At 48.8% G+C, this 13,181-nt stretch overlaps 1 protein-coding gene across 1 annotated transcript in view; it reads left to right on the forward strand.

The window, feature by feature from the left end:
- Positions 1-13,181, forward strand: part of LOC147724582 (fibrocystin-L-like) — a 2,246,326-nt gene that overhangs the window by 2,076,742 nt on the left and 156,403 nt on the right. The window contains exons 76-77 of the mRNA XM_086918063.1: positions 291-458; positions 12,547-12,683. Of these exons, the coding sequence (XP_086774189.1) occupies positions 291-458; positions 12,547-12,683 (305 nt within the window). The remainder of the gene's footprint in view (positions 1-290; positions 459-12,546; positions 12,684-13,181) is intronic.

The following is a 13,181-nucleotide window of genomic DNA, read 5'->3' on the forward strand; positions in this document are numbered from 1 at the left end:
TGCTGCCACAAAAGGGCCAGTTACCAATGTTGTTGATGGCAACAAAAACCTGCATTAGGAATCCATATATGATTACAGTTGAGCACTCTGTGCAGGGGTACACATCCATTACCATCCAGAGGACTTTTCTGTCCAAACACTCACTCAAAGCCATTCTTAGCTGCGGGGTAATCTTTAAAAAATTTGAAGCACTAAGTATACCTTAAATAAGTTACCTATCCTTTGAAGCAGCGGTAGAGGTTGGTATTATCCATCACTTTAAACGGTTGAATTTGTCTCCATTTGTCTAGGTATCATCAGAGATTCCAGTTGTGTCTATATGTCCACATGGGAAGGTTACAACTGCTCAGGACTAGATCATGAGATGCTGGTTATTGAGAGCCTTGATTCTGATACAGAGACCAGAAGACTGTCACCAGTAGCGGTACTGGGGGATGGTTACATTGATCTTATTAATGGTACGTAAAGAACAGCCCTATTTTGAAATAATTTAAGACACAGCTATATTATAAATTGTTAATTTTGTAAGTAGTATTTAAGAAGATTCTGATTATATACGCTGATAAGGTGGGTATATATATGGACAGAATACAATGATTTAGCTGCGTAGAAAAAACATAAAAGCTTTGACAGACATTTCCTTAACAATATATTATTGCAGGCCTTCCTTCGAAAAAATGGATGTGGTTCTAAATCTACTTAGATGCCTAGACTTTGCACATTCCTCTGTTTTACAGACCTCCAAACCCACATGCCGGAAACTGAAGAAAATATGGCTCCATGAACGCACACCGGACAACCACGCTGCCCACAAGGACGCCACCCGCAGACACCACCACCTCATCAGATTAGCCAAGAGATCCTCCTTCAAAGACCGCCTTGATAGCAACGCACACGACAGCAAAGAGCTCTTCAGCATCGTAAAGGAACTCTGCAACCCCAGAGCCAACGACATCCCGCCCTCACAAGAACTGTGCGACTCACTAGCCATCTTCTTCCACCGCAAGATCGCTGACATCCACGACAGCTTCAACACCACGACCTCCCCGACTACGCCAGACTCCACCTCCCCTGTGAACACCACCAGCGCCATCTGCCTGACCTCTTGGTTCAACGTCAACGACGACGAGACACACAAGGTCATTAACTCCATCCACTCAGGATCTCCGTCAGACCCGTGTTCACACCACGTATTCAACAAAGCAGACGCAGTCATCGCACCCCGACTAAGGAAGGTCATCAACATCTCCTTCGAAGCAGTGACATTCCCGGAAAGCTGGAAGCACGCTGAAATCAACGCCCTCCTCAAGAAGCCCAAGGCGGACCCAAAGGACCTCAAGAACTTCCAGCCCATCTCCCTGCTCCCGTTTCCGGTAAAGGTCATCGGGAAAATCATCAACAGACAATTGGCCCGCCACCTGGAAGACTACATCTTAGACCCGTCCCAGTACGGATTCAGACGAAACCACAGCACCGAGACAGCCCTCATCGCAGCCACAGATGACATCAGGCGCCAACTAGACAACGGCGAAACATCAGCCCTCATCCTCCTAGACCTGTCGGCCGCCTTCGACACAGTCTGCCACTGCACTCTAAAGACACGCCTCCTAGAAGCCTGAATCCAAGAGAAGGCCCTTGACTGGACCACGTCCTTTCTCTCTGGCAGAACCCAAAGCGTCCGCCACCCACCCGTCCGATCCGAAGCCACCGACATGATCTGTGGTGTCCCCCAAGGCTCATCCCTCAGCCCAACACTGTTCAACATGTACATGGCCCCCCTCGCACAAGTGGCCCACCATCACGACTTCAACATCATCTCCTACGCCGACGACACCCAGCTCATCCTCTCCCTCACCAAGGACCCACCCACTGCCAAAACCAACCTCCACGAGGGAATGAAGGCCGTCGCCAACTGGATGAGGAACAGCCGTCTGAAGCTGTACTCGGACAAGACGGAGGTACTCATCCTCGGATCCAACCCCTCAGCCTGGGATTACTCCTGGTGGCCGACCACACTGGGAACAGCACCAACACCCACCGACCATGCACGCAACCTAGGATTCATCCTCGACTCCTTCCTCTCCATGTCTAAGCAAGTCAACGTTGTCTCCTCCACCTGCTACAACACCATCCTCATGCTCCGCAGGATCTACAAGTGAATCCCGACCGAAACAAGAAGAACGGTGACACAGGCCATCGTCAGCAGCAGACTGGACTACGGCAACGCATTCTACGCAGGAATCCCAGCCAAACACCTACGACGACTACAATGCATCCAAAACGCCTCGGCATCACTGATCGTCAATGTCCCCCGCCACAGCCACATCACCCCCCACCTGAGAGACCTACACTGGCTCCCCGTCGACAAGAGGATCACCTTCAAGCTCCTCACCCATGCACACAGAGCACTCCACAACGCCGGACCAGCCTACCTGAACAGCAGACTCAGCTTCTACACTCCCACCCGCCAGCTCCGCTCCACCAGCCTCACCCTCACCACTGTCCCCCGCATCCAACAAACGACCTCCGGCGGCAGATCCTTCTCCTACCTCACCGCCAAGACCTGGAACACCCTCCCTACCTACATACCGCAGACCCAGGACCTACTCGCCTTCAGACGACTCCTCAAGAACTGGCTCTTCGAGCAGTAGCAGCACCTCCCTCCCCTCAGCGCCTTGAGACCCTCACGGGTAAGTAGCACGCTCTACAAGATTGATTGATTGTTTGATTGATTGATTGATTGATTGATTGATTGAAAAGCTAGAATACCATCACCTTTCATATATTTTACCCAATTTTCCAACCAAACACAAATATGATATCCACGTACCATCATCATAAAGGAAGCAGGCGTATTAGGAGGTGGCATAAGAATTCCCTCCCTAGTTACTACACGATTGTCCTTTTTAAAGATATTTTTAATTTTATTATTCAACTTCATTCTGCTGACTCCTGTGCCTAACAAGTTCAATAGCAAAAACAACAAGTGATGGACCGAATGTGGATCAATGTCACACATTCCCCCAGTCAAAAGATCTGGGCCCAAATCCATCGTTTTTTTGCACTCCACACCACCCTGGGTTAGACAATGGCGATATGCAAATCAGCTCTGACCCTGTTGCCCCATGGGAACAGTCCAGTCCGAACTACAAAAGCCATGTCCTTCCCAGAACGGAATCAAGCATCCGAGGACCGGACCGGTTTCGAGGTAACACCTCTCATCAGCCCGGCTAGCTTGACTCCAAGTGGTGTGGAGTGCCTGGGACCCACGTCTGGGCATCCCCAGCGCACTTAGGGCGGCAATTGCAAAAACAACAAGTGATGGACCGAATGTGGATCAATGTCACACATTCCCCCAGTCAAAAGATCTGGGCCCAAATCCATCGTTTTTTTGCACTCCACACCACCCTGGGTTAGACAATGGCGATATGCAAATCAGCTCTGACCCTGTTGCCCCATGGGAACAGTCCAGTCCGAACTACAAAAGCCATGTCCTTCCCAGAACGGAATCAAGCATCCGAGGACCGGACCGGTTTCGAGGTAACACCTCTCATCAGCCCGGCTAGCTTGACTCCAAGTGGTGTGGAGTGCCTGGGACCCACGTCTGGGCATCCCCAGCGCACTTAGGGCGGCAATTGCAAAAACAACAAGTGATGGACCGAATGTGGATCAATGTCACACATTCCCCCAGTCAAAAGATCTGGGCCCAAATCCATCGTTTTTTTGCACTCCACACCACCCTGGGTTAGACAATGGCGATATGCAAATCAGCTCTGACCCTGTTGCCCCATGGGAACAGTCCAGTCCGAACTACAAAAGCCATGTCCTTCCCAGAACGGAATCAAGCATCCGAGGACCGGACCGGTTTCGAGGTAACACCTCTCATCAGCCCGGCTAGCTTGACTCCAAGTGGTGTGGAGTGCCTGGGACCCACGTCTGGGCATCCCCAGCGCACTTAGGGCGGCAATTGCAAAAACAACAAGTGATGGACCGAATGTGGATCAATGTCACACATTCCCCCAGTCAAAAGATCTGGGCCCAAATCCATCGTTTTTTTGCACTCCACACCACCCTGGGTTAGACAATGGCGATATGCAAATCAGCTCTGACCCTGTTGCCCCATGGGAACAGTCCAGTCCGAACTACAAAAGCCATGTCCTTCCCAGAACGGAATCAAGCATCCGAGGACCGGACCGGTTTCGAGGTAACACCTCTCATCAGCCCGGCTAGCTTGACTCCAAGTGGTGTGGAGTGCCTGGGACCCACGTCTGGGCATCCCCAGCGCACTTAGGGCGGCAATTGCAAAAACAACAAGTGATGGACCGAATGTGGATCAATGTCACACATTCCCCCAGTCAAAAGATCTGGGCCCAAATCCATCGTTTTTTTGCACTCCACACCACCCTGGGTTAGACAATGGCGATATGCAAATCAGCTCTGACCCTGTTGCCCCATGGGAACAGTCCAGTCCGAACTACAAAAGCCATGTCCTTCCCAGAACGGAATCAAGCATCCGAGGACCGGACCGGTTTCGAGGTAACACCTCTCATCAGCCCGGCTAGCTTGACTCCAAGTGGTGTGGAGTGCCTGGGACCCACGTCTGGGCATCCCCAGCGCACTTAGGGCGGCAATTGCAAAAACAACAAGTGATGGACCGAATGTGGATCAATGTCACACATTCCCCCAGTCAAAAGATCTGGGCCCAAATCCATCGTTTTTTTGCACTCCACACCACCCTGGGTTAGACAATGGCGATATGCAAATCAGCTCTGACCCTGTTGCCCCATGGGAACAGTCCAGTCCGAACTACAAAAGCCATGTCCTTCCCTCGGATGCTTGATTCCGTTCTGGGAAGGACATGGCTTTTGTAGTTCGGACTGGACTGTTCCCATGGGGCACAGGGTCAGAGCTGATTTGCATATCGCCATTGTCTAACCCAGGGTGGTGTGGAGTGCAAAAAAACGATGGATTTGGGCCCAGATCTTTGGACTGGGATGAATGTGTGACATTGATCCACATTCGGTCCATCACCTGTTTTGTTTGCAATTGCCGCCCTAAGTGCGCTGGGGATGCCCAGACGTGGGTCCCAGGCACTCCACACCACTGGAGTCAAGCTAGCCGGGCTGATGAGAGGTGTTACCTCGAAACCGGTCCGGTCCTCGGATGCTTGATTCCGTTCTGGGAAGGACATGGCTTTTGTAGTTCGGACTGGACTGTTCCCATGGGGCACAGGGTCAGAGCTGATTTGCATATCGCCATTGTCTAACCCAGGGTGGTGTGGAGTGCAAAAAAACGATGGATTTGGGCCCAGATCTTTGGACTGGGATGAATGTGTGACATTGATCCACATTCGGTCCATCACCTGTTTTGTTTGCAATTGCCGCCCTAAGTGCGCTGGGGATGCCCAGACGTGGGTCCCAGGCACTCCACACCACTGGAGTCAAGCTAGCCGGGCTGATGAGAGGTGTTACCTCGAAACCGGTCCGGTCCTCGGATGCTTGATTCCGTTCTGGGAAGGACATGGCTTTTGTAGTTCGGACTGGACTGTTCCCATGGGGCACAGGGTCAGAGCTGATTTGCATATCGCCATTGTCTAACCCAGGGTGGTGTGGAGTGCAAAAAAACGATGGATTTGGGCCCAGATCTTTGGACTGGGATGAATGTGTGACATTGATCCACATTCGGTCCATCACCTGTTTTGTTTGCAATTGCCGCCCTAAGTGCGCTGGGGATGCCCAGACGTGGGTCCCAGGCACTCCACACCACTGGAGTCAAGCTAGCCGGGCTGATGAGAGGTGTTACCTCGAAACCGGTCCGGTCCTCGGATGCTTGATTCCGTTCTGGGAAGGACATGGCTTTTGTAGTTCGGACTGGACTGTTCCCATGGGGCACAGGGTCAGAGCTGATTTGCATATCGCCATTGTCTAACCCAGGGTGGTGTGGAGTGCAAAAAAACGATGGATTTGGGCCCAGATCTTTGGACTGGGATGAATGTGTGACATTGATCCACATTCGGTCCATCACCTGTTTTGTTTGCAATTGCCGCCCTAAGTACGCTGGGGATGCCCAGACGTGGGTCCCAGGCACTCCACACCACTGGAGTCAAGCTAGCCGGGCTGATGAGAGGTGTTACCTCGAAACCGGTCCGGTCCTCGGATGCTTGATTCCGTTCTGGGAAGGACATGGCTTTTGTAGTTCGGACTGGACTGTTCCCATGGGGCACAGGGTCAGAGCTGATTTGCATATCGCCATTGTCTAACCCAGGGTGGTGTGGAGTGCAAAAAAACGATGGATTTGGGCCCAGATCTTTGGACTGGGATGAATGTGTGACATTGATCCACATTCGGTCCATCACCTGTTTTGTTTGCAATTGCCGCCCTAAGTGCGCTGGGGATGCCCAGACGTGGGTCCCAGGCACTCCACACCACTGGAGTCAAGCTAGCCGGGCTGATGAGAGGTGTTACCTCGAAACCGGTCCGGTCCTCGGATGCTTGATTCCGTTCTGGGAAGGACATGGCTTTTGTAGTTCGGACTGGACTGTTCCCATGGGGCACAGGGTCAGAGCTGATTTGCATATCGCCATTGTCTAACCCAGGGTGGTGTGGAGTGCAAAAAAACGATGGATTTGGGCCCAGATCTTTGGACTGGGATGAATGTGTGACATTGATCCACATTCGGTCCATCACCTGTTTTGTTTGCAATTGCCGCCCTAAGTGCGCTGGGGATGCCCAGACGTGGGTCCCAGGCACTCCACACCACTGGAGTCAAGCTAGCCGGGCTGATGAGAGGTGTTACCTCGAAACCGGTCCGGTCCTCGGATGCTTGATTCCGTTCTGGGAAGGACATGGCTTTTGTAGTTCGGACTGGACTGTTCCCATGGGGCACAGGGTCAGAGCTGATTTGCATATCGCCATTGTCTAACCCAGGGTGGTGTGGAGTGCAAAAAAACGATGGATTTGGGCCCAGATCTTTGGACTGGGATGAATGTGTGACATTGATCCACATTCGGTCCATCACCTGTTTTGTTTGCAATTGCCGCCCTAAGTGCGCTGGGGATGCCCAGACGTGGGTCCCAGGCACTCCACACCACTGGAGTCAAGCTAGCCGGGCTGATGAGAGGTGTTACCTCGAAACCGGTCCGGTCCTCGGATGCTTGATTCCGTTCTGGGAAGGACATGGCTTTTGTAGTTCGGACTGGACTGTTCCCATGGGGCACAGGGTCAGAGCTGATTTGCATATCGCCATTGTCTAACCCAGGGTGGTGTGGAGTGCAAAAAAACGATGGATTTGGGCCCAGATCTTTGGACTGGGATGAATGTGTGACATTGATCCACATTCGGTCCATCACCTGTTTTGTTTGCAATTGCCGCCCTAAGTGCGCTGGGGATGCCCAGACGTGGGTCCCAGGCACTCCACACCACTGGAGTCAAGCTAGCCGGGCTGATGAGAGGTGTTACCTCGAAACCGGTCCGGTCCTCGGATGCTTGATTCCGTTCTGGGAAGGACATGGCTTTTGTAGTTCGGACTGGACTGTTCCCATGGGGCACAGGGTCAGAGCTGATTTGCATATCGCCATTGTCTAACCCAGGGTGGTGTGGAGTGCAAAAAAACGATGGATTTGGGCCCAGATCTTTGGACTGGGATGAATGTGTGACATTGATCCACATTCGGTCCATCACCTGTTTTGTTTGCAATTGCCGCCCTAAGTGCGCTGGGGATGCCCAGACGTGGGTCCCAGGCACTCCACACCACTGGAGTCAAGCTAGCCGGGCTGATGAGAGGTGTTACCTCGAAACCGGTCCGGTCCTCGGATGCTTGATTCCGTTCTGGGAAGGACATGGCTTTTGTAGTTCGGACTGGACTGTTCCCATGGGGCACAGGGTCAGAGCTGATTTGCATATCGCCATTGTCTAACCCAGGGTGGTGTGGAGTGCAAAAAAACGATGGATTTGGGCCCAGATCTTTGGACTGGGATGAATGTGTGACATTGATCCACATTCGGTCCATCACCTGTTTTGTTTGCAATTGCCGCCCTAAGTGCGCTGGGGATGCCCAGACGTGGGTCCCAGGCACTCCACACCACTGGAGTCAAGCTAGCCGGGCTGATGAGAGGTGTTACCTCGAAACCGGTCCGGTCCTCGGATGCTTGATTCCGTTCTGGGAAGGACATGGCTTTTGTAGTTCGGACTGGACTGTTCCCATGGGGCACAGGGTCAGAGCTGATTTGCATATCGCCATTGTCTAACCCAGGGTGGTGTGGAGTGCAAAAAAACGATGGATTTGGGCCCAGATCTTTGGACTGGGATGAATGTGTGACATTGATCCACATTCGGTCCATCACCTGTTTTGTTTGCAATTGCCGCCCTAAGTGCGCTGGGGATGCCCAGACGTGGGTCCCAGGCACTCCACACCACTGGAGTCAAGCTAGCCGGGCTGATGAGAGGTGTTACCTCGAAACCGGTCCGGTCCTCGGATGCTTGATTCCGTTCTGGGAAGGACATGGCTTTTGTAGTTCGGACTGGACTGTTCCCATGGGGCACAGGGTCAGAGCTGATTTGCATATCGCCATTGTCTAACCCAGGGTGGTGTGGAGTGCAAAAAAACGATGGATTTGGGCCCAGATCTTTGGACTGGGATGAATGTGTGACATTGATCCACATTCGGTCCATCACCTGTTTTGTTTGCAATTGCCGCCCTAAGTGCGCTGGGGATGCCCAGACGTGGGTCCCAGGCACTCCACACCACTGGAGTCAAGCTAGCCGGGCTGATGAGAGGTGTTACCTCGAAACCGGTCCGGTCCTCGGATGCTTGATTCCGTTCTGGGAAGGACATGGCTTTTGTAGTTCGGACTGGACTGTTCCCATGGGGCACAGGGTCAGAGCTGATTTGCATATCGCCATTGTCTAACCCAGGGTGGTGTGGAGTGCAAAAAAACGATGGATTTGGGCCCAGATCTTTGGACTGGGATGAATGTGTGACATTGATCCACATTCGGTCCATCACCTGTTTTGTTTGCAATTGCCGCCCTAAGTGCGCTGGGGATGCCCAGACGTGGGTCCCAGGCACTCCACACCACTGGAGTCAAGCTAGCCGGGCTGATGAGAGGTGTTACCTCGAAACCGGTCCGGTCCTCGGATGCTTGATTCCGTTCTGGGAAGGACATGGCTTTTGTAGTTCGGACTGGACTGTTCCCATGGGGCACAGGGTCAGAGCTGATTTGCATATCGCCATTGTCTAACCCAGGGTGGTGTGGAGTGCAAAAAAATGATGGATTTGGGCCCAGATCTTTGGACTGGGATGAATGTGTGACATTGATCCACATTCGGTCCATCACCTGTTTTGTTTGTAACAAGTTCAATAAGCAAAATCCAGCAAACTGTTTCGTATTCTCACGTATCCTATTTGCTAACACTTGTCCTATACCAGCATGACTCACACCAGCAGTCCAATTAGGGCTCACTACGTATTCTTCTCTTCAACCAATACCAGCGCATTTATTTTCTCCTGTCCAATCAGAGCTTACAACGCACCCACGTGTCTGACCAATGCCAGCACGGCTCTTTGTGACGTCAGTATGACTCCTGCTGATAACCCTCCCTTCACAAGGTAATACGACAATATATTTTCTAACTTTCCTTTATACATTTTCTGTTAGTAACAACGTAAAAACAGCACTACTCTGTCGGATCTGCTAAACCAAAGATAGTTTCTTCACTTCCTACAAAGAGAAAGTACTTCCGTTTACTATGAGTAAAAACCACTGTTTACCCTTCACTTAAGCTTGGAGAGGACCTATTACTCCTCTTGGGATACTCCTCTTTTGGGTAAGGCCAAAGTTTCATAGGTGGACCCTTCGATATCACTCACACTCCACTCTTATACAATATAGTCCCTAATATAACACCTACAGCCCTCCATAGCTTTTAGGTATTATGACAACAGACGAGTAACCTTCTGGCGTGTAATTTCCTTACTACACTCTTCTAAATTCCATTCCCGGGATTCCAAGGTATCTCCGTACCTGTAATTCCAGACAACATAGAACGCAACACTAACTCTTGATGTTAAACATATAGTTAATAATCAATAACCAATAATCACCAAACTAATCAATAATAACTATAACTCTGCTACCAGAAAAACTGATCCAGCAGAAGCCCAGGGATGAACACTTCATTAAACCAAATGTCTCAATGGGGCCCATACACATTTACCCAAATGCTCAGCCACACTACCTGGTAGATCTGCTGGGGGTCTAGGTTTGTAATTCGCTGAAGTTCTGATTAGTTAATTCCCTGCAATCACAAACAATTTGTAATAATATTCAATGCTTATCTAATCTTTCCCAAATCAAAACGCTTTCCTCTGGTCGATGGACCAATAGATAAGTTAGTTGATGGTGATATTAACAGTCAATTAACTAATTCACAGATCTCAGTGCAATAACCACAGACTCTGGGTAAGTTTTATCTAAAGATTTTCAGTCATAAATTGAACGCTCATTAATACAAATTCACAGTGCAAACTCCATCATTCTTCACATGGGAGAGAAAATGTAATTTAGCAAATACATTCATTGACACAAACCCATTCAACGAATCAATGCATAAGAGTGGATAGACGAAGGGACAAAAGATACAAATCAAAATACAATTGCAAAAGAATATGCAAATCCTTAGATAGAATTTTATTTACCTAATAGGAATAATGAGAACCACTCCTCTGGCCAAAGGACTGGTGGGGGTCCCCTGAATTAGAATCAGGGCATTTACTTACTAGTCTTCTACTAAAACCTGATGCACTGGGGCGCATCTTTCTCTTACACTCTCTCCCTCCTTGTTCTTTCGCAATCTTTCAATTTAATCAGGATGTTTCATGGATCTGAATCTTCCCAGACTGCTCTCTTCTCTCTCGTGACCCAACAGCAGCAGCTCTCTCTTAGTTCCCTTCACACTGTGCTCACAAATCTCTAACTCTATTTCTAAGTTACTCTAGTTATAGTCTTCATTTCAACATGTCACACCCTCAATAGTTGCAAATATTAGTAAAATACGAAATGTTATTGGACAAGGCTAGGGGAGTCTTCATCACACTATGCTGACATATTGATTTTTAATAAGGTAGTATTACCTTGCAAAGCCTTCCCCTTTAGCTCATTGATGATTTTCTCTTCCTATACTTATATTGTTGCCATTTCGATCATTTCATTCAATACAGGCTACATAGACGAGTGATACACAGCTTCTTTTTCTCATGTCTTCTGTCCTTGGTGTTTGGTAGCTATTCAGCTTTTCGGTCATCGGGTCATTTCACGAATTCACTGAGCATGCACAACTCGTTTTCTTTTACCGCCATTTTCCTCCCTCTGCCATAGGCATATTAGGCCCAAATGCACACTGTTACTAAAAGAATCATAAACAAGTGTTATTTTCCTAAACTTATAATTCTCACTGTTCACTACCCACTTCTTCTCTATCGCATGTTAGTATTATTTCTCTGAGCAAAAGCATTGACAACAGCACCTTTCCTTTAAGTTCAAACAAGCATATGCTGGGCATGTTGTGCCTCACGACCACATGTTAGTCCTTCTTGCGCATGCGTGAGTGGTTTTCCCTCTCAAAACGGGTTAGTCACGTTATCTCTACATAATTCTGGTTTGCACATGCGCTAAGCGTTTTTCCGAATTAAAGCGGGTTTTAGTCACGTTCCATTTTGTTCCACAATAATTAAGCATGAGTAAAGTTTTCTCCCCATGTGTCAGTGACTGGTGTGTATTAGTTTCGTCTCAACTACAGTTTTACCGGTTGATAAAAGTTAATGAGGAATTGCTCCGAGCAAGTTTATTTTTCTTGAATCCTTGCTCCATCATTATAAAAAATGTAACTGAATCTGCCCTGTACATATTCACCATCCATTTACTCTCATCATTAGGGTGTGCATGCCTCATCTTCTCAATGGGCTGGCAATGCTTTTATTTAAGCTTTAAGCCACAAATTAATATTTCCAATGAGTACCAGGAAGAGATACGTAGAAGCAAGGCGGAGTCCGACACACTTGCTCATCTTGAGGTTTCATGCCCAGTCTGCAGTCCAAGGGTGTAATCTAAGCCACAGAGGTACATGGACACCAAAACCCAGTGGTGGCCTTCCTTATTGCAATTCGTTTATCAGGGGAATGGGCTCCCTAAGTATAGGTGTTGACTCGATTTGCCAACTGTAGGGAAAGTCTTAGCTCTTCCAACCCTCTCTCTGTTCTCCCAAGCAACACTGGTTGGGCTCCAAAAGAAGAAGGTTTATGCATGAATGGTGGCAGAAGACATCGATCTACTTGTAGTGAGACAGAATTCCTACCATTAGCCCTCAATCAGAGAGAATCCTGGTCAAGGTGGATGCAGTTGTGACACTATGTTGTGCCTCAGCCGTTAATCGCTTAGGACATTTGCATGAACTGCATTATCCTCTCACATGTGCAAGGACATATAAGTAGCGCCTATGAGCTCCTTCAAGTTTTTTAATGTCTCTCTGTAATTGTGTATTTTTCTTGTAGGTCCACAGGACCATGGCTGGTGCTCAGGATACACGTGTCAGAAGAGAAGAGCAAGCGGCAAACACTTTGATATCTTTTTCACAAGCACCAGCCCTCAGAAACTCCGATTAATGCTCCTGAACGTCGATGACACTAAAGTAAGGATTCTCCTACCTATCTATCTATCTGTAGCTATAATATTAAGATTGTACACCGACAATGAATTGCCAGCAAATAGATGCAGTAAGTCAATGTACATTGCCTTGAGCACTGCTTAAAAGATACAATATGGAAATCGCTATTGTAAACAAATAAAGAAAGCTTTCTTATGAGCATACTTCTTTTTTATAGTATACTAATAAGTACTTAACAACACAACCTCCTACACCTCATTTAGATTTATTTCGAGCCTGCAAGAATATTTGGCAACTCCCTCTCCTTATTCAGTGGTTGCAGTAAAGGCGCATTAATTTGTACATCTTTGCATGTGTGCAGTACTGATCACTGCTTATTTTTCATTCAATGAGGTATCTTATTTATTTGACTGATGGAGGACATATTTAGCTTTTCACCTTTTAAGAAGACATTAAAGGGTCATCATGATGTCGGGGGGAATCACTTCCGCCTGACACCGCATCAGTCCTAGGACTGACTGA

This window comes from Lissotriton vulgaris, chromosome 4_1 (genome assembly GCF_964263255.1).
Source record: "Lissotriton vulgaris chromosome 4_1, aLisVul1.2, whole genome shotgun sequence".
NCBI classification, from domain to species: domain Eukaryota; kingdom Metazoa; phylum Chordata; class Amphibia; order Caudata; family Salamandridae; genus Lissotriton; species Lissotriton vulgaris.